General features: G+C 33.3%; 5 protein-coding genes and 1 long non-coding RNA gene across 6 annotated transcripts; 2 read left to right on the top strand and 4 right to left on the bottom strand.

The window, feature by feature from the left end:
* Positions 1 to 7,424: 7,424 nt before the first annotated feature.
* On the bottom strand, positions 7,425 to 8,870 carry LOC125575861. Its single transcript, XR_007314408.1, has 2 exons — positions 7,919 to 8,870; positions 7,425 to 7,826 (listed from the first exon to the last, which is right to left on the bottom strand). It is a non-coding gene; the product is annotated as an uncharacterized LOC125575861 (long non-coding RNA).
* Positions 8,871 to 10,851: 1,981 nt separating this feature from the next.
* BNAA06G25130D lies at positions 10,852 to 12,199 on the top strand. The gene has a single exon (XM_013882605.3). The coding sequence runs from the start codon at positions 11,060 to 11,062 to the stop codon at positions 12,029 to 12,031; it is 972 nt and encodes a 323-aa protein (XP_013738059.2). The 5' UTR covers positions 10,852 to 11,059; the 3' UTR covers positions 12,032 to 12,199.
* Positions 12,200 to 12,549: 350 nt separating this feature from the next.
* Positions 12,550 to 13,772, bottom strand: LOC125609997. Its single transcript, XM_048781637.1, has 2 exons — positions 12,743 to 13,772; positions 12,550 to 12,572 (listed from the first exon to the last, which is right to left on the bottom strand). Exons 1-2 carry the CDS (start codon positions 13,770 to 13,772, stop codon positions 12,550 to 12,552), a joined length of 1,053 nt encoding a protein of 350 aa, XP_048637594.1.
* A 1,039-nt stretch (positions 13,773 to 14,811) lies between these two features.
* Positions 14,812 to 15,588, bottom strand: LOC125609996 (glutathione S-transferase T3-like). Its single transcript, XM_048781636.1, has one exon. The coding sequence runs from the start codon at positions 15,586 to 15,588 to the stop codon at positions 14,812 to 14,814; it is 777 nt and encodes a 258-aa protein (XP_048637593.1).
* Positions 15,589 to 15,705: 117 nt separating this feature from the next.
* Positions 15,706 to 16,791, bottom strand: LOC125575860. Its single transcript, XM_048735008.1, has one exon. It carries the CDS (start codon positions 16,470 to 16,472, stop codon positions 15,930 to 15,932), a length of 543 nt encoding a protein of 180 aa, XP_048590965.1. The 5' UTR covers positions 16,473 to 16,791; the 3' UTR covers positions 15,706 to 15,929.
* A 1,352-nt stretch (positions 16,792 to 18,143) lies between these two features.
* LOC106440841 (small nuclear ribonucleoprotein E-like) lies at positions 18,144 to 19,933 on the top strand. The gene is made up of 6 exons (XM_013882606.3): positions 18,144 to 18,380; positions 18,476 to 18,502; positions 18,587 to 18,649; positions 19,438 to 19,516; positions 19,603 to 19,648; positions 19,737 to 19,933. Exons 1-6 carry the CDS (start codon positions 18,339 to 18,341, stop codon positions 19,744 to 19,746), a joined length of 267 nt encoding a protein of 88 aa, XP_013738060.1. The 5' UTR covers positions 18,144 to 18,338; the 3' UTR covers positions 19,747 to 19,933.
* Positions 19,934 to 20,065: the final 132 nt, after the last annotated feature.

The raw sequence follows: 20,065 nt of genomic DNA, 5'->3' as shown, positions 1-20,065 counted from the left end.
ATTGCTTGCTTCAGACTCTCCAACCCGAACCTTAGTTTTTCTATGTACCAGCTTTGGAACTCCTGAATAGCTACCTATCTCTGGGTCAATCATCCTCTCCTGCCAATCTTCTCCATTGGTTTGTACCTCTCAGACTTCTGTTTCGACAATCGGGTTCGCTTACTTTCACTAGGGTAATTTACCCCGAGCAAGTGCAGGGTCTATCTATAATTTTATTCAGTTTCACTATTTTGTTGAGTGTTTTTTTTCAATTTTTTTTAGCAGAAAGGCACTAACGATTAAGAGAAACACGGTCTAATATTCTTAAAACTAAGAAAAATAAATTGAACTGAAAATGGAGGAAGAGGGATGTGTATCATTTTGAAACACTATCACAGCCATATTCGCGACGGATTTCCATTCCTTGTTTTCTGATTTTGTTGCTTTTTTCTTCTTTGGTGATTTTTCATCCTGACTATTGTCTGAAGTGGTGGGTATGTTTATATTAATTTGAAATGTCTGTCTAAACTGTGACAGTCACCTGTAAGAATAAAAACAATTGTCAGTATAATATTTTATATTTTGTGACAATAAAATGTTAAACAATCAATCTATTCTCTATCATGGAACCATCTTTGTTGGTGTATTTATCTGTCATTTTTAGGCTGGAAACATGGTGTTAGAGTGTGAATTTGAAAGTCGTAGAATAGCTCTATCGGTAGTATATAGAGATAGTTCTCATCGTTTAAGAAAAAGAAAAATTAATGAAAATATGAAAGAGGATAGAGAAAAGCTTTTGATGCAGAACTTTTAACAATTGGTTTAAAACCCTCAAAGACAAAAAAAAAATCCACTAACATGTCAATTGGTTTATAAAATGTTAAGTATAAAAAAAGTATAATATCAATTTTTTTTTTCTATTAGAAACTGTCATGGTTTCTAACCAATAATCATGCTATATCTGAAAAATGAACTGTTTCGTTTTCCTCAAGCCCACTCAAACATGTACAATATATTATATTCTCAGTTTATTATTTCACTTGCGTTGTGATTTCTGATACACTTAATGGTAGTCAGAGAAGTTGTTTAGTTTGGACAAAAATACCTCGAAAATGAGATATTGATGCAGGTTTTGAGGTGAGCTTGGTTATTTCAGTCTCAAACACGGAAGCACAATCATTACCATCATTGACGCCAAGCTAAACCATTGTACCAATCACCAGTGTTTTTTTTTTCTTTTTTTTTTTTTACCAATCACCAGTGTTAAAAAGGAGTAAGTAAATGGAGTTGAGTTTCAAAAAAAAAAAAAAAGTAAATGGAGTCAAATTGGCAAGTAGATTAAGTTATCTGGTTTACATATGATATTTTGGGTCAAATGTATATTTTATCTGTGAGGTTTTTTTTTATAAAAAGATGGGGAGTGTTCAGTTATAGTGTGTGCGGTTTTTATTTTTTCTAAAATGATAATAATTTTTTTTAAAAGAAATTGCAGCTCTTATACAAAAATAACTGCATAATTTGCAAAAATGAAACTTCACATTTTTTTGCTGATCTGATTTTTTTAGTGGCAGTTTAACCCATATCATTCATTCTTGTAACACAAATATATATTTCTCTCCTCTCTTCTAATTCACTCGGCATCTCTTTTATAGAAATTTTGTCTCCACCATTTGCACGTTTTCCAGCCAGTGTCCGACTTTTTAGTCTCGTCGTTGTGCCTTTTTAATTTTTTTTTGTGTTTCTTTTTTTTATTGATATGGTTCTTTTTTTGTTAGATTTTTGGTCTATCTTGTAGATCAATAGTTATCTAATTATTAGCTGATTTTATCTTCATGTGGCCGAAATTTGCATTAATCTTCATCCTCGGATCCGTTGAAGCTTTGCGATGAAAGCTTCTCGCTTTCTCCAGATTTCTGTTTTTGACTCTTCAGCGAATTCAGGATTCTCCGATGGTTTGAAGTCATAGATGCATGAACAAGATATGAGTGTGTTTGGTCTTTGTTGGCCTTGGTTCTATAGAAGAGTGAGACTTGCACAAGGACATCGTGTGTTTTACATCAACCTTGGAAATTTTTTGGGAGAAGGAGTCATGGTGTAAAGCTCTTCGTTCTTGCTTCTCGTGTCTTTTCCAAACGACTGCTAATAAAATCATTAGTTCTGCTTAAGAAGTTTTATCCAGCTAACAATAATAATGTCCGTGTAATTATTTAAGTTAACTGACTACTGATCGAAAAATTTAACTAACAATAAAAATATATGTATAATTGAAATACACTACTTAATTTTCTTAGATACGAGAATAATCTACAAGTTTGAGTCTATAGTGATAATCAAATACTTATCGAAAGATCCAACTAACAATAATAATGTCCAGATAATTATTTAACTTAGTCGACCACTAAACTAATGAACCAACGACGACTAAATATAACTGGATAACTAGATTTTGATCCGCGCTTTGGAAGCGCGGGATATTTAACGATGATAAATTTCATTAACAACGTTATAAATGTTTGTTAGATTTGTAAAAAAAAAAATCTATTTAAAATCAACCCTTTTAAACCGGATCTAGACCCAAATGTGAACCAGTAAATCCATATCTAACCAATTTTGGTTTTAATAAATATTCATTATTTTATAACCTTATAAAACTAAAAAAAAATGCTGGCACCAGAAGCCAACCAGTTGAACCAATAGGTGACAGATGTGTAATCCAATTTGATTTTTTTTTATGGTATTTGATTTAAACTGTTATTTTAAAATTTTAAAAATGAATTTCAATATTTGCATAGATATTTAAATACTTATTAATTTTAATCTTATTGTATTTTTATTATGTCGTAACTCCAACTTGTTAGAAAATCGTTTAAATGATCTATTTATATTTATATTTTAGCAATCGTTTATATGTCGGGTTTAGAAAAAGTTGATTTGAACATATTTTACTTTTTTTATTTTCTTATAATATCATTTATTAAATTTTAGCAAAAAAAAATATGATTTATATATTAATTCTATGTATTGATCATATCCCAAAAGTTAATATGTTTATTTGTTGCTTCTAATGAATATGGTATAATCGAGGATTACGTATAAACAAACATTTATATTCTTAGGATTAATTGATCTACACTTACTGTTTAGACTTGAGCGATGAAGTTTTAGAGTGAGATGGAGTTTAAGATTTTAATGAATTAATATATATATATATATATATATTTAAAATTCAAAGTAAAAAATTAAAATAGTTTAAAATGAATTTTCGAAATTTCAGAATAAAATTTACCTATTTATTTTAAATAGTATAAGGTTGTAGTCAATTTTAAACACAAGTTGGATCCAATTTTTTTATTCTATCTTAATAATATTGATTTTGACACCCATTTCCCATTATAGAATTAATTTTTTTTTGTCAAAAAATTTAATTAAAATTAATATGTGTACATACTTTATATATTTAATTTTTTCAGTGTCCGTATTATAAAGGTATATAAATATTGACATATTTATTATTATATTTGTTATAATAATACCATGTATTTTCTGAAAGTGACATTAATTGTTGAATTTGAAATAACTTATATATTATAAATTTTAAAATTAGTGTTTTTTCCGCCAACCCAAAAATATGAAGACTTATATTTTTGATTTTTTTTTTAATTTAACGAAATCTTTTGTTTGTCTAAAAATATGTAACCGTTTTGTATTGTAATTCATTTCATACTATACGGCAATTAAATTAAAGCTGGCTGATTGCAAATGTTTTGAAATATATTTTGTTTACTTATTGTTTGTTAAGATATTGTGTAAATAGTATTAATGCTAAAAGTATCGCCACAGTAAAGAGATTCTAAATAATGTTGATTCGGCAATATGTTTGATCTGAGATTTAGTATTCTGTTTTAAATAGTTTTTATAAAATTGATTATATGGTGTTATTAGTACGAGAATATTTGTTGAATAATTAAACCAGATTTCTCTTTAGTTTTAAATTGAAAAGATTTAGCCTATATTCTACCAAATACTTAAATAGATACCAAGTAGAATACTGAATATTTATACGACAAATTTTCTATATATATCCTCTATCATATATGTCTTGGAGTTATTGAGAAGTGTTCTTGGATATCAATACAATATCATAGAAGCGTTATTGGTTAAAATGTTATTATATAGATATTCAGGACCGGCCCTGAGATTTTGCGAGTACGTAGTTGTATGATATCTATGTAAAAAAAAATTTATATATTTGGGAGCCTAAAATTATTTTTTGAAATCTATTTTTATGTAATCTTTTCAGAAAAATTGGAAGCCTGCAGCAAATGTTTCACTTAGCATATCCTAGAATTGGCTCTCTAGATATTTGTTTGCTAATATGTCGTGGGGCAAAAAGAGAGAGTCAAATATCATATAATGACCATATCAACCTGTTAAGATAACAGTTAGCGAAGATGTTAATATGCTATATGTTAATAGTATCAATATGTCGTGGAGTGTAGATAATAATGTCATAGATTAAATATACGACAATTATTCCATATACATGTTTTCTCTACCAAATCTCCAAATTTTAAATTAAACAACCTGCAGCTGTTAGTGGCACATATGAAGCTACCTGATTTGATCAAGATATTCAGTGTTTGAAACATGATAAAGTTTATACGAAGGTAATAAATCAGTCCTAGTTCCAGAACATATTATATACATGAGTTGTTGGATTCCGTTTACCAAACATATAACCGGCTATCAAAAGGAGTAAGTCTTTTAGATGGCGATATATAAAAAAGAGTATTTGTACTCCCTACACACAACTTCCTCCTTATTTGCATTCCATACACTATTTCCCTTCAAATTTTTTTCCCCCATCACTACTATTTTCTCCCAATTCAATGGTATCCCACTCTTTTCAGTATATTGAGCTAATTTGCTCTATAAAAAAATATTGAATCATCTCAACCTTGCAAGAACAAATACAACATTAGCATTATAGATGATGGAAACGCAGAGAAGCTTTTTTGAAGTGGCCAAAATGATTACGTCGGCTCTGCTGTGTCCCATTTTGTCTCCCACAATGTATAAGCGATGAATTAGCCACTTGCCAACACAACCAAGAGAAGAAAACAAAAGGACCAAATCATAAATATTGGGGAAAGTGAGTAATAATAAATGTAGACTGACGAAAGGAGAGAGATACCTTTTGTTGTTAAAAATCTTCAGTACCTGAAGTGTTAGAAAAGTCATCGAGTGTGGACATTGCATAATCACAGCTTTGTTGATAAAGATCATTGACACTGAAGCACTGAAATATGGAACAGGTGCGAGTAAATTGCATTTCAACTAACAATACGTTTATCAACAAAAGAAACCAAGTCACTGGAATCAAGAACAAAACCATAAAGTGAGATCTTAGCAAAATCAAGTGGTAGTGTTTCCCAAAAAAAAAACACTCAATTCGGGCAAAGAAGTATATACCTAGTCGTTGGCTTTCCTTCATCTCGATTGATTCACCTCCTCTCCTAGCCCGAGAATCAGCAGCGACCATGACACCTTAGAAGAAAAAATCGAGTGTGGTTGTTCCTTCAGCAGGCGTCACCATCTGTACAGCTTCTTACTAAACTCATCAAACTGAAACCCAAACAAAAACTAAAATCAACAACCCACACTGCTTAGCGGATGAACACAAAAGAATCTCATCAAAGAAATAAAATTCACATATGTTGTTCGGGGAAGATCAGTGGAGGACAGAATAGAAAAATCATCAAGCATATTGTTGCCAATCGTAGGAATGGAAGTCTCGAAACCATTTGTATCAAGCTTCTTCTATATTATCTTCGACAATCAACAGTAGTGATATAAAATCAAACAGAATAGATGTCGTTTAGTATTATTAGGGATTTAGGGTATATTCCCTTGCTTGCTGTTTGAATAAAAAGAATTACTAAAATACTGATTTTAATTAAAAGCATAGCTTATAAATAATCCAGTGGCAAAAAATTGTAAATATTGTTGAAACAAAAGGGCACCTCAGAAAAGGGTCTTCTGTTTTAATAGTATTGATTGGTATATATTATATACATACATTTAGATTAGCCGACCACTAACTCAAATCGGGTGTTTTGAGACGGCGAATTTCGATATGACTCACCGAAATCTCGCCCGAGATGAAATTCTGGCTTGTGAAGAAACAAAATTTTTTAACTAAGAAACTATTTCCCGGTAAAACACATATAGTTCTAAGGCAAGTGAAATTGTGGACCATCACAATGATCATACATCTACTGCTTCTTCTTTATGTAAAATACCATTATTTATGTAGTTGATTTCTGTAAAAATTGAAATGATGTCAAACCCTCAAATAGAGAAACAAATTCTTGTGAAGCGATGTATTGATCGTTGCAGAAATGGTATACACGATATATCGATTGTATGGTATGCATATTTGTATATGTAATGATCAAATCTCCAAAAAAAATATAGCCAATTAGTGTTGTTGTATTAGTCAGTATTTGCTGGCTATTTTCAGACATGTACATGCTACACAAATACTTACGTTGTTTGTATATATAGACTAAATTATAATTGCATGTATGTCATCATTACAAAACTCATACGTTTCCTCTGTAAATGACAAAGAAGTATGGATAAAATGGTCATTTGGCAAGCTTTGGACATGGGCCTCACGGTTGAGCTAACGATTCTTCCATCTTTACAAATTATCAAATTAGTTGCTATTTACTATGCAAATCTCTCTTAAAAAAAATAGTGTGTTCATATATACAATTATATATAAAGGAAAAATTAGAAAACCCCAAATTAATAATTAATAACCCAAATATTTTTGGTGGGACCAACAAAAATGTTGAGGTTGACACTTTAGGACTACAAGAAAATATTTATATTGTGACAAATTTTTTAGTCACATTAAACATAGTTCCGTAACAATATAACTATTGTGACAGAATTGTTACCATTTATGAATAGTCGCAATAATGTCTTCACAAATTTATGCGGTAACAAAAGACGTCTTAGTTTGTAACAAATAATTCTAGTAACTAGTTTGTCAGTAAAAATGACAAAAATAAAAGTAACAAAACCGTCACAATTATTGACTAAAAATCTGGTCTTAAAAACGTTGGCTTTAGTGACGACTAAAATGTTTCCATTTTGTAATTAATTGCAACATAACTTAGTTACTAATTTTCCTAAATAGTGCCTACAGCATTGTCATCAGTTCGTTACATTTACATACTAAAAAAAGTCTTGAATCCGTCATTCAAATTATCAGTATTATTACAATTTCTCAATTCGGTCATTTTGGTTTCCCTATTACTAAAACTTTGTCACATTTAAATATAGCTACTAATTTGACGTATATGAACTGTTAATATTTTGTATTAAATATGTTAGCTCCGTATTAGTATTATTTATACAATTTTCATCAGAACTACACAATTAGGAAATTATTATTAAAAGAAAAAACATACACAAAAACTTACATAGATGTCAAGATTATTATAATATACTACATTATACATAGAACAAGAGTCTGTTAAACAATATCAGAAAGAATAAACTAAACGAAGAAGAAAATCCCAGAAGCAGAGGAAAGCAAATGAATAGATTCATCAAATCTTGTAGTGTTATTTCCGCACCGGCCTTATTAACAGAATCTCGATCTTATAAACTGGCCATCTTGGGAGGTTTGTGATCTTGTCGAGTGATCTTATATGGGTTGACTCTCGTTTCTCTTCTTGATAAAGTCCAAGAGAAAAAGGTCTTCCAAAATCGATAGGCTGGGAATTTGATCCTCTCTCATAAAGGCGCACACCGATGATTAGAAGATGTATCTACAAGTGCCCAAAAAAATTGAGATTCAATACAACAAGCAGTTTAAAGAACTGATTGAAAATGTACACCTCCTACAGAAGATTAACCATACGTAATGCAAACTGAAATTAGTGATTGTGGAAATTTAGAAACCAAAAAAGAGACAGCTTCAATTTTGTACAAGAACAGTTCTTAGGTTTTTAGGTAAACTTGTGAATGAGGAAGAGAGTAAGTTGTTAACTTGTTTATTTTTTTTATATATTGTATTCAATTAAATCTTTAGATACTAATGAGTAATAACGTTTGGTGCCTATTACGGTAACAACCCGGATTTAATGCTTATTTACCGGGATTTATCGCACCACTTTGATTCTCTAATTAATTTCTTATACTCCTTTGTAAAATTAAATCTTTGGGTACTAATGAGTAATGACCGATAATCTTTGGATATCAATGACCGAAGAGTAATGACAGTTGGTGCTTATTTCGTCCGTCTTTCTTCAACTACTAAATTGTATACTCTCCTAAAATTGAAAACTGTTTCTCTAGTTAAAAATTCCAGTAAGAATTTTTTTTCTGAGAAAGGGCTAAAAATTCCAGTAAGAATTATTTTCTTATTTCCCATACAAACATAATCCTTCTTTAACTTGGCATCACTAAATTTATATCTCTCCATTGCCATTTTATTTATTTTGTTTCCATAACATAGGTTTGCTAACACTTCCATTTAATTTTATATAACTATATTACATAAACGACAATGAATATTACTAAAAGATCTATGTCACGATTGTTACGAAATCTCTTTTTGTCATAGTTATGTTACTAATTGTGACGAAAATTAACTACGGCTTAGATCGTCACAATATTATGACTAAACAGTTGCTATTTTATGACTACAACTTCTTAATCACATTAATGTCTCTAGAATGTCACAGTTTGTGACGAAAATTAACTACGGCTTAGATTGTCACAATATTGCGACTAAACAGTTACTATCATATGACTGAAAAATTTAGTCACATTAATGTCTCTAGAATGTCGCAGATTTGTGACAAAACAAAATTGTCTCAAAATTCTGTCACAATAGCCCTCTTTTTTTGTAGTGACAGAATTTTCATAATTGTCACTACAAAAAAAGAGGGCTATTGTGACAGAATTTTGAGACAAAAAAAGAGGGCTATTGTCACTACAAAATGAGGGCAAACGAGAGTAAACTCCTTCATTATGTATATGATTTTCTTAAGAAAATGTATTAGGCAATTAGATTGTCATAATGGGTCATGTTGGGCTCTTTCTCCTTCTTTAACAATGCCACTCAATTGGCCTGTATTTTTATTTCTCCTTTATTTATCTAATAGTAAACCAAGGAGTGGTTCGTTTCACAATTTGTCATTTCCATCTAGCCGATCCATTTGTAAGATCCATCCAGATGATCCATTCAAATTTTGTGGGACTGTTTGTTTGTCCATCCAGATGGTTCATCTAGATGAATCATCAGAAATGATTTATGTTAGTTTCTTTATTTCTATTTCCATCCATATGAATTTAGTATACAAATTACTAATATACACTTGTTTTGATTTAATCATATGTTTGATAATTTTAACTATATTGACTTTTATTATTTAGTAATATATTTACATTGGAACTATTTTAAAATTAGGTTTTCAGGTTTTTTTCGGGAAAAGTAAAATTTTCAATTTTTGAGGAAAAAAATGAAATTTTGGTTTTAGTAGAAAACACAATTTTTTTTGAAAACACAATTTTGTATGTTGACGGGAAAATGAATTTTTCAGTTTTTTGCGGGAAATAACACTTTCTGGTTTTGGCGGGAAAATATGATTTTCCGGCAGCAAAATATGATTTTCGGCGGAAAATGATATTTTTAGGTTTTTTGCGGAAAATTCATTTTTTGGTATTGGCGGGAAAACACGATTTTGATTTTTGCGGGAAACAAGATTGTTCGCTTTTAGCGGGAAAATGTGTTTTTTTTTGTTTTGGCGGAAAACACAATTTTTTTTGGTTTTGCGAAAATGTGATTTTTTGGTTTTGGTGGAAACGCATTTTTTTGTTTTCACGGGGAAACACGATTTTTATCGGTTTTTGCAAAAAAAATGAGATTTTTTTTAGTTTTAGCCGAAAAACGCAATTTTTGGTTTTTGCGGAAACAAGACTTTTTCGGTTTTTGAGGGAATGTAATTTTCCAATTTTGACGATAAAACGTTTTTTTTGTTTCGAGGGAAAGCGACATTTTGTTTTGCGGAAAACAAGATTTTCGATTTTTGAAGGAAAACATGATTTTTTTTTTGTTTTGGCAGGAAAACACAATTTTTTGTTTTGGCGTGAAAATGTGTTTTTCGGTTTTGGCACGAAAATGCTATTTTTGTTTTTGTAGAAAAATGAGATTTTTGGTTTTTCTGGAAAACAATATTTTCTGATTTAGAGAAAAAAATGAGATTTTCCTATTTTGACGAGAAATTTTTTTTTTTTGCTTTGGCGGATATTTTCGGATTGGGTGGGAAAGTGCCATTTTCGGTTTGATATGAAAACGAGAGTTTTTAGTTTTGCTGGAAAAAGAAATTTTTGGTATTGGCGAGAAAAAATACGACTTTTCGTTTTTATCGGAAAAATATTTTTTGTGTGGTTTTGGCGAGAATATACATTTTTGCGGTTTTGTCGTTTTTTCGGGACTGGCAAAATGATCTTAGGGTTAGGTTTGTGATTTGTCAATTATATTAGCGTATAATTGACATTATCACATTTTGGTAAAAAAAATATTTAATTATATTTGTATATATAAGATTTATATATATATGTAGACGTTTCGATATTTCACATTCAGACGGTGTTGCTTGACCGTTGTTTCAAGACGGATTTATGAAAGCGCGTATTGGTCACGATCATGTGTTTGAGGATGGCCAGTTGAACATGTTACCTCTCGTTTCCTCTCTTTTTATGTCGCGATCAGGAAGTCATGTTTAGACTTTTTCTTCGACGTGTTATATTATATATGTCTAAGTCTTCGTTTTTATCTTATAATTTTGGATGAAGAAATACAAACCAAAGACTTTTCCTCCATTGAAAAGTAGCGAACCAATCAATCAGCCTTATGGTTAGTAGTTAGTACCACTAACTTAGTAGTATATAAACAGATGATGGGTATGAATATGTGATCTTATAAATCCTCACCTTCATTTCCAAAACCAATATCCAAAAGTTTTTCATTTTTTTTCTTTCTTTCTTGTAAACCATGGGTCTATTTTCGTTTTGGAAACTTCTAAAGGAGGTGGTGGGTATGTTAAACGAATCCCGCAAACTCTTTCTCAAGAACAAGAAGCTGATGTTCTCTGTCTTTGTATTTTATCTCGTGCTCAATGGTTTACTTTACTTATTCAACGTCCTTACTATTACACCCGAGATAACAAACTTGACTCAAGATTTAAATTTGTTACCTACGATGGATCCTAGCAGCCCGGAATACATGGCCCAACTTATGAAGGTCTTTGCAGATTTTCGCCTATTTGTCGTTTCTTCAGACATCTTTAACGCTGTCTCCTTCATCATCAACATATTATCCGTTCAAGTCATCGTCCACGCTTCAGCTCTTACTTATAAAAAGGAGAACGTCAAGTTCAAAGATTTTGTGGTTCTAATTCTTAAATCTTGGAAGGGACCTCTTGTGACCTCTTTCTACATTTCTCTCTTTAGTCTTGGCTATTGCTTGTTCTTCCTTATAATCATTTTTCCTATTCTTTTGTCATCTTTGAGTATTGCTTCCTTGTTTTCCTTGGTATCCAAGATTTTCGTTTTACTCGTTCTGTTCTTATTGTTTGCGTCTTATTTAGCTACTGTCTGGTACCTATCTATTGTCATATCAGTACTGGAGGAAACTTATGGGATACAAGCTTTGGGAGAAGCTGCAAAGATTGTTAAAGGAATGAAGCCAAAACTATTCCTCTTGAATATTTTCTACGGTTTATTGATCTTTGGTTTAGCTCAGATCGTGGCTCTAGTGAGTCTAGCGGTCGATAGGAGCCAGTCATTTGCGGTTACCTTAGCCACCGGTTTGTATCTAGCGGTGTTAACATTTGTGGCGATGTTTTTACTTATGACTTACACCGTTGCATATTTCCAATGTAAGAGCCCCCACGGTGAAGACGTTGAGAGGCTGCGGGATGTTGAGTATACGACACTACCCACTACTTCGCTTATAGGAGCATGAGCATTGCCTTGAATTCTTTAAAGAGACGCACATAAAATGGTATAGTCGCATGGATGGATTGTTTGTTTTGTTTTGTTTTGGGATTTGGTAGACCACTGTAATAAATAATAATCAATGGTTTGGTTGATAATAATAATAGTAATAATAAAAAATATTTTACTTCTTTTATACCGTTTATGCCGCATATGAGAGCATCCGCAATGGTGAGTCCCATTGCGGAGTCCTTAGGTAGTTAAATATTAATTTTTTTTTTTTTGTTTTTGTTTGAATATTGAAGGATCCGAATCGAAATGGTGAGTCCAATGGTGAGTCTCATTCCGGAGTCCTTAGATATATAAATATATTATTTAAAAAAAAAAAAAAAATAGATAGGAAAATTTTAATAAAACATGTCTAAATAAAAAGATGATTAAATATAAAGATACAACATGAGATCTTATAAATAATTAAGATTATTAAATTTAAAAATACAACATGATTATGAATCACCAAATTTGTTCCAAATATTTTCTATTAAATCATATTTCAATCAATGATGTGCCTGGGTATCGTGAACATCATTCCGGATGCCGATAATATTATGGATATTTGTAGGCATGTTGTTACCGACCCGTGAACTTCTTGGGCCGTCTTCTTCTTCAAATTCATAATCATCGTACCGAATGTAACCATCTCGTTCATTTTCGACTATCATATTGTGTAGTATAATACATGCTCTCATAATCTTCCCAATCTTCTGTTTGTCCAATGAAAGAGCCGGGTTCTTCACAATCGCAAATCGAGATTGCAATACTCCGAAAGCCCTTTCCACATCTTTCTGAGTTGCTTCTTGTTTTTTAGCAAATAATTCTGCCTTAGGGCCTTGAGGACTTGTGATAGATTGGATAAAGGTTGCCCATTTGGGATAGATACCGTCAGTGAGATAGTAAGCCAAGTTATAGTTGTGTCCGTTGACCACATACTCTACCGTGGGAGCTCGGCCTTCGAAAATGTCATCAAAAACAGGAGACCTATCCAAGACATTAATATCGTTTAAAGTACCTGGTGGACCGAAGAAAGCGTGCCAAATCCAAAGATCTTGTGAAGCCACAGCCTCTAAGACAATTGTCGGTTTTCCCGAGCCACGTGCGTACTGTCCTTTCCAAGCGGTTGGGCAATTTTTCCATTCCCAGTGCATGCAGTCAATGCTTCCCACCATCCCAGGAAACCCGCGTTTCTCTCCAATATCCAGCAACCGTTGAAGATCCTCTGGTGTGGGCCTTCGTAGATACTCTTTTCCGAATAATTGTATTATTCCGTCAGTGAAATGGTGTAAACATGAAAGAGCCGTGCTTTCACCAAGTCGAAGATATTCGTCTGCAGCGTCAGCCGCTGAACCGTAAGCTAGTTGACAAATAGCCGCCGTACATTTTTGTAGTGGAGAAAGACCAGACCTCCCGGTTGCATCTCTTCTTTGTGTAAAGAATCGAATGTTCTCTGAAAGGGTCACCACTATACGCAAGAATAAATCCTTACTCATGCGGAACCGGCGTCTGAATAAATGGGCCAAAAATGTTGAATGTTCGCTGAAGTAGTCATTCCATAAACGGTCGTGTCCTACTTCACGGTTTCGCTCTACATAAGCACGCCCCTTCTGCTTATTGGGTTGGGACTCCACAATGTCATTGTATGTATCATCAACAATTTCGTCGATAATTTCGTCCAATCTTTCATCGACGTTGTCGGATGAGGATGATGACATCTTATCCCTACGTGAACCCAAAATTATACGTATTGGTTACTTATATACATTACAACAGCATTTTGAAATTTGTTATCATAACTTTTTTTTGTTAGTAGTAGAATTTCATACTGAAACCTATATTAGTTTATGAGACATGTGAAAATTCAAAAAAATTACCATTTAAGACGTCTACATGTGACCAACTATACTTAAATCACTTTGAGAAAATTCAAATCCCGATTGCGAACTAATAAAATAATATGAATGTGCCATCAAGTTATTTGTAATCTAATGTATACAAGGCAAGAGTAAAAACAAAATTCTAAAAATTTACGATAACAAATTTGTTAGCGGTTTGAAAACTATACGACTATGAATAACTGTCCTAAACCACTGATTGTTTGACTATGAAATTATACGACTATGAATACGTTCAGAAAGATTATAGAATGCAACACATGTTTCTGGTCTCCTTTTATTTACTCTCTTTCATTTTCATGGTACTTTCACGTTCCGAAAGATTATAACAAAACCGAAATGCAACACTTGTTTCAGTTTAACATAAAATGCAATACCGAGGATTAACACTTGTAACACTTGTAACACTTTCACGTTCAGAAAGATTATAACAACACAAGGTACTTTTACGTTCAGAAAGATTAAGCACCAAGAGTGATAAGTGTTACCTAATACCGAGGGTGGATACAAAGAGAAGCTACCAAGAGGATACAAGTACTTCTTCTTCTTCTACGAAGAGGATACAACTACTGCTTCTACTTCTTTAACAAAGATAAAGCACCAAAAGGATACAAGTTTTCAAAGTGGAGCAACAAAGAGAACTACTTATAATACTAGACTTGAACAGAAGATTCCGTGACTTGCTTCACATCCGCTAACGACCAAAACACTTTCAGACCTCACAACGCACCCGTGACTTGGTTCACATGCCTTCACGGTCCTGACACATCAAATAAGACAACAGTTAGTACGATAGAAAACAATTTAAAAGTCCCAACTTCACAAAACAAAATTAATACCTACAATCAAGACTAATAAATCACAACATTTCCGACATTAGTTTGAGTTTTAGAGTAGTCTCCATGTCTGAGAGTGGCTCTGTTTTCGCGTGTAAACGATCTAGGAGTTTATGTCTAGAGATCTTTTCTTTAGTTGCTAAAACAGCCTCTAGCTTCGTCAACTCCTCCTCCCTAGCACTCTTCTTCTTCTTACATCCGGCTTTGGCAGCCTTTACCCCGGGAGTTCTACCCTCTGGTTCTCTGTGTCCCCCTTCTTCTCTATCACCCTCCATAGGTGGTTTCCGCTTCTCCTTTCCACCGTCCTTAGCCGTATGAGTTGCGCACCATTTCTGGTCATGCCTCAACTCCCTCCAGCAGTGATCCAGGACGAACTTGTAGCCGTTATTAATGAAAAAAATGTCTAAAGCCGCTTTCATGATATCATCATCATTTTGCCCACTTCTCTGCTCTCTCAAAGCCCCGTCATAGCATCCAGCAAACTTGGATACTTGCTCGTTTATACGAGCCCACCGCTGCTTGCAAGGGCGAAGCTTCCTCGGTTCAGTACCCACCAGGAGAGGGCTTGCGTTGTAGTAGTCAACGATACGGTTCCAGAAAGCATCAGCTTTCTGTTCAGTGCTCACCACAGGGTCCTTACTGGTGTTAAGCCACGCACCAATAAGGATTTTATCATCTGTGATAGTCCATTTCCTCCTAATCTTGTCACCAGGCTCATCAGGAACTTGGCTACCGGGTGATTCAAGGTCAATGGGGATTTGACTAGTTAGTAGGTTTACATACCCGGAAATGTTAGCCATGTTTACAAGTTGGTGTGAGACATTATTCTACCGACAAAGACCCTTAAGTAAGCTAACTTCCTACTAATTAAAGCCTATCAAATCAGAGCAGTTGGGTAGATGGAAAGCAAATAACTATCATTTAACACCAAAGCAAGGCGGAATTAATTCCTAACTATGTAATTAAAGCAACTCAAATCAGAGCAGATAGCAAGTTACAAGCAAACTAAAGTCCATTTCAAACACAACAAGAGTATTGACTTTTAAAAAAATATCATACCTTATTACAGAAACTCCCGAGGACCGACACTCTCCTTTGAAACCTTTCCAATGATTCCTGGAAAAAAACATGAGATACAACATTAAAAGTTTTCATCAAAATTTAAGAAAATACAAAGAAACAGAGGAGAGAACTTGCCTCGCACAATCAATAACAGGAAACCTATTAAAACTAACAGACAGACCATTAGCTTAACTCCTAATTTGTTCTTGGAAAGCTCTTGTACCGTCTTCTCAAGGTGAGGGACCTTCTGCTCACTCTCATAACGTTGGACCTTAAGATCCCTAAGTTGTCTCTGAAACTCCATCATCTCCTCCATTACTGCCACTTCCCACCATTTCCAAATGTGGCAGTCTCCATCATCCGCATTGTCGCACGTAAAGTATCTTCTGTATGGGTTTTGAGACGTGTAAGAGCATCCGAGAACAGGCTGAGCTCCACAGTAACATGTCGTGGGAATTCCATCATCAGCCTCTGGTTGACGTGGGTACTGAACCGGCAATGAATTGCAGTAGCCACTGTCAGCTTCATCCGCGTACATCTGACATTCGGCTTCAAGAAGAGAGGTTATGTCTAGAGACTCTGATGATGAAGAGGGCTGACTATAGCTGTAATCTTGTCCCATTTTCGATAACCTGAAAGAAATTAAGTAAGAACATAGCTAGACATCAATAATCATCATCAAAAAACGATTTCAACGAGAACTAATAAGAGAAAGTTAAAAGAAGAGTGAACGAGCTTAAAAACAAATTAGTTAGCGGTTTGAATTCAACCAAAAACCCCAGTAGAAACCGTATAATCATCAGCAAAAACTAAGTATTAACGAGCTACTGTAACGGAATCAACGAACTACTCAAACGGAATCAACGACCTACTCTATCCGGAATCAACGACCTAATCAAACGGAATCAACTAGCAACGAAACAGAGAACATATCGATTGAACTAGCTCAAAACCCCTCTCCCCAAATCATTTTATACCCAAATCGTTTTGAAACCCTAATTTTAACCCCAAAACCCTAATCGTTAAACGAAAACGATTCAAACCCCATAACCCAACCAGATTGAGACAAAGCAAGAAGATAATGTGGTGTGAATCGAAAAATCAGAGGAATCAAGAAGAAAACGGGGAGATCTACCTTCGTAAAGCACACGGAGAGGAATCGCCCTTCCTGTCGCCTTTCTCTCGAGAGCCCCTTTTTTTCTACGCGGTCGGTCGAAAATGAGTTAATCATTTTTGACCCAACGCAACACGAACGAAACCGGCCCACTCAACGCATGACACGTACACAAGGATCAAATCCTTAAAACCCTTCGCGACGGGTCAATCTTTAGCTTAAGTCGGATAATTAATATTATTATATTATCACTAACCTAAGGATTACGCCTAAGGATCACACTTGGACCTCCATTGCAGTCGCTCTGATATCCATCAGAAACTCATAATCCCAATATTACAATCAAATTTTATTTAAATTGTAGAACAAATAAAAATCATAGCGAATTTTTATGGCAACAATACCATTGTATGTTTCACTAATCTTGCAGGATTTGCTAAATTAATAAAGAGAAAAAGACTAGGATAGCACCAAACCAAGTTTTTGTTCCCAAAGTAGCACTCAAGACTCAAAGTCACAAAAATAGGTTTCATTAAAGAGGTAAATATACACTTATATCCATTGGGTTAATTAATCCAAACCTTAGGGTTTAGAGTCAAGGGGAGTGGAGTTTTGGAATTAGGGTTTAAAATTTTATAAATAATAAATACTAAAATAAAAAATAAAAATTTTAAAAACCGTTTCAAAAAGTATTTTTAAATTATAAAAAGAAAATTTGAAAGAAAAATAAAAAAAAATTTCAAAAAGAAAATTTCAAAAAAAAATTATAAAAATTTCGAATCTGAAAACATATAATCTGAAACTATAAAAAAAAATTTCATTTTATTTATTTTTATTTTATTTATTTTTTTGTTTATTTAATTTTAAACCAAGAGTATTATAGATATTTTACCCTTTAATGAATACAATTTTGTGACTTTCTCCTTCTAATGCCATTTTTGAAACATAAACTTCAAAATGTGCTATTATTGACAATTGACCATTAATGAATGAGTTAAAAATGTAAACCACTAAATAGATCTGTTTTGAATAACTGAATGAACTAAACCAAGTATGAAAATTCTATCCAGAATAAGATCTGTTGCACAGACAGATTCAAATTCAATTCAAAATCTGAGACCGAGAGAGCGATTTTGCAACTCGGTAGTGAAAGAGAAAAAGCGAAGAAGATTGGAACATGGGGCCCAATAGTCGTATTATTTTATACGAGGCTAAAATTACATTTGAAAGATCTATAAGGACCAAAAACGAATTTTAATAAAAAAATGTTATAAAGAGCGTCTCTCTCCTCTCCGTCAGTCTCTCTAGGGTTTAACTTGATCTTTTTCCCCCGAAGCGTCGAGAGAGAGAGAAATCAAACGTCGGCAGGCAGCGATGGCGAGCACCAAAGTTCAGAGGATTATGACCCAACCTATCGTACGTTACTCTTCTCTCTCTTTGATTTCGATTTTGATTTACTTTCTCTCTGTTAATTGACTGAGTTTCGCTTTGTTTTCCGGCGGCGGATCCAGAACTTGATTTTTAGGTTTCTGCAAAGTGTAAGCTCCTTCTTGACTTTTGCTTTACTTAGCGAACCCATTGATTTGCGTGGTTCTGATTCGTGGTTTCGTTAAATGATGCAGAAAGCTAGGATCCAGATTTGGCTATTTGAGCAGAAAGATCTGAGGATTGAAGGAAGGATTACTGTAAGTTTTCACTTTGCATGTTGAATTTGTTAGTAATGGAGCTATGAATTTATGAGATTCATAGCTTAGTTTATTTGAAAATCGAGTTTTGAATAATGTATACCTTTGTTTCAATTTTTATTGATATCCTTTGATTCTAATCAAGTTATAACTTAATCTGTTCTTTAGGGTTGACTCTTCAGGAGTGTGTTGCCTGCTTTCGCTTGGATACAGTATTTTGCTATCATTTGATTCTTCTCATAGTTAAAGATTGAATCTTTTCTTGGACTATGTGCTCTTTCAGAGAAACTTAAGATGTTGATTGTCATTCTCATTCCCTTCAAACTTGGAGTTGTCTACTTTTTATGTTCCTCGTTTTACTTCTTCTTGGTTTGGTTGGTTTAAGGTTAAAGTTTTCTTTTTACCAAAAAAATAAAAAGGTTGAAGTTTTCTTCCGAGTGTTTTTAGAATTTTGATTGTGTCAATTCTCATTGAATTAAAACTTGAAGTTGCTTACTTGACTTTGGATATCCCTTTGAAAGCATTTTTTTATTGCTATACTTTTATTATTCTGAGTTGTTATAGAGATTCAAGATTTTCTTAAATTGACTCTGTGCTAGTTCAGAGAAACTTGAGATAAATGATGTCGGCATCCTCATTGGTTTAAATCTTAAACATACCTGACTTTAGATGTTCCTTTTCAATTTTGTATCGCTATACTTTTCCCACATATCTATGTTAGTTCGGACAAATTTGAGATCATGACATTCTGGTTGATTCCTTGTTTCAATTTCTCTCCTTTTTAACAGGGTTTTGACGAGTACATGAACCTAGTGTTGGATGAAGCTGAAGAAGTGAGCATCAAGAAGAACACCAGGAAACCACTTGGTGAGGACTCACTCTTTGACAACAAGTCTCTGATTTGATTTGTTTGCTTTTGGTTCAGTAACTCGAATGTAAATGCCTATTTGCAGGAAGGATTCTACTCAAAGGAGACAACATAACTCTGATGATGAACACGTAAGTTAACACAATCTCTACTTTGTCCTTTCTCTTTTTTTCATGTTCAAGAAACTGAAAACACAATCATCCATTTCTATGTTGACAGGGGAAAGTAATGTCTGTTCTCAACAAACTATCTCGAGGATTAGTGGATCGGTTTTTACTATCTCCAAATCTTTTGCTAAATATATGTTGAGTTAAGTTCTTCTTCAGTTAACTGATAATGCCTTCTTCTCTTCATGATCGTGTAATATTGCAATGTAGTGACAAGTTTGAAAAATTATGGAACTTGGTTGAATCTTATGGACGTAATATTGTCATAGGTTTTCAAAAAAAAAGTGGAGTTTTTATATGGGAAATTGCACCCTATATACATGAAAAAAACTTAAATACACTAACTAACCAAAATTCCCCCCTTTCTCTTATTTTCTCTTC

The sequence above is a fragment of the Brassica napus genome, chromosome A6 (assembly GCF_020379485.1).
Source record: "Brassica napus cultivar Da-Ae chromosome A6, Da-Ae, whole genome shotgun sequence".
In the NCBI taxonomy this organism is placed as follows: domain Eukaryota; kingdom Viridiplantae; phylum Streptophyta; class Magnoliopsida; order Brassicales; family Brassicaceae; genus Brassica; species Brassica napus.
This window is presented reverse-complemented; position numbering and strand designations above follow the sequence as displayed.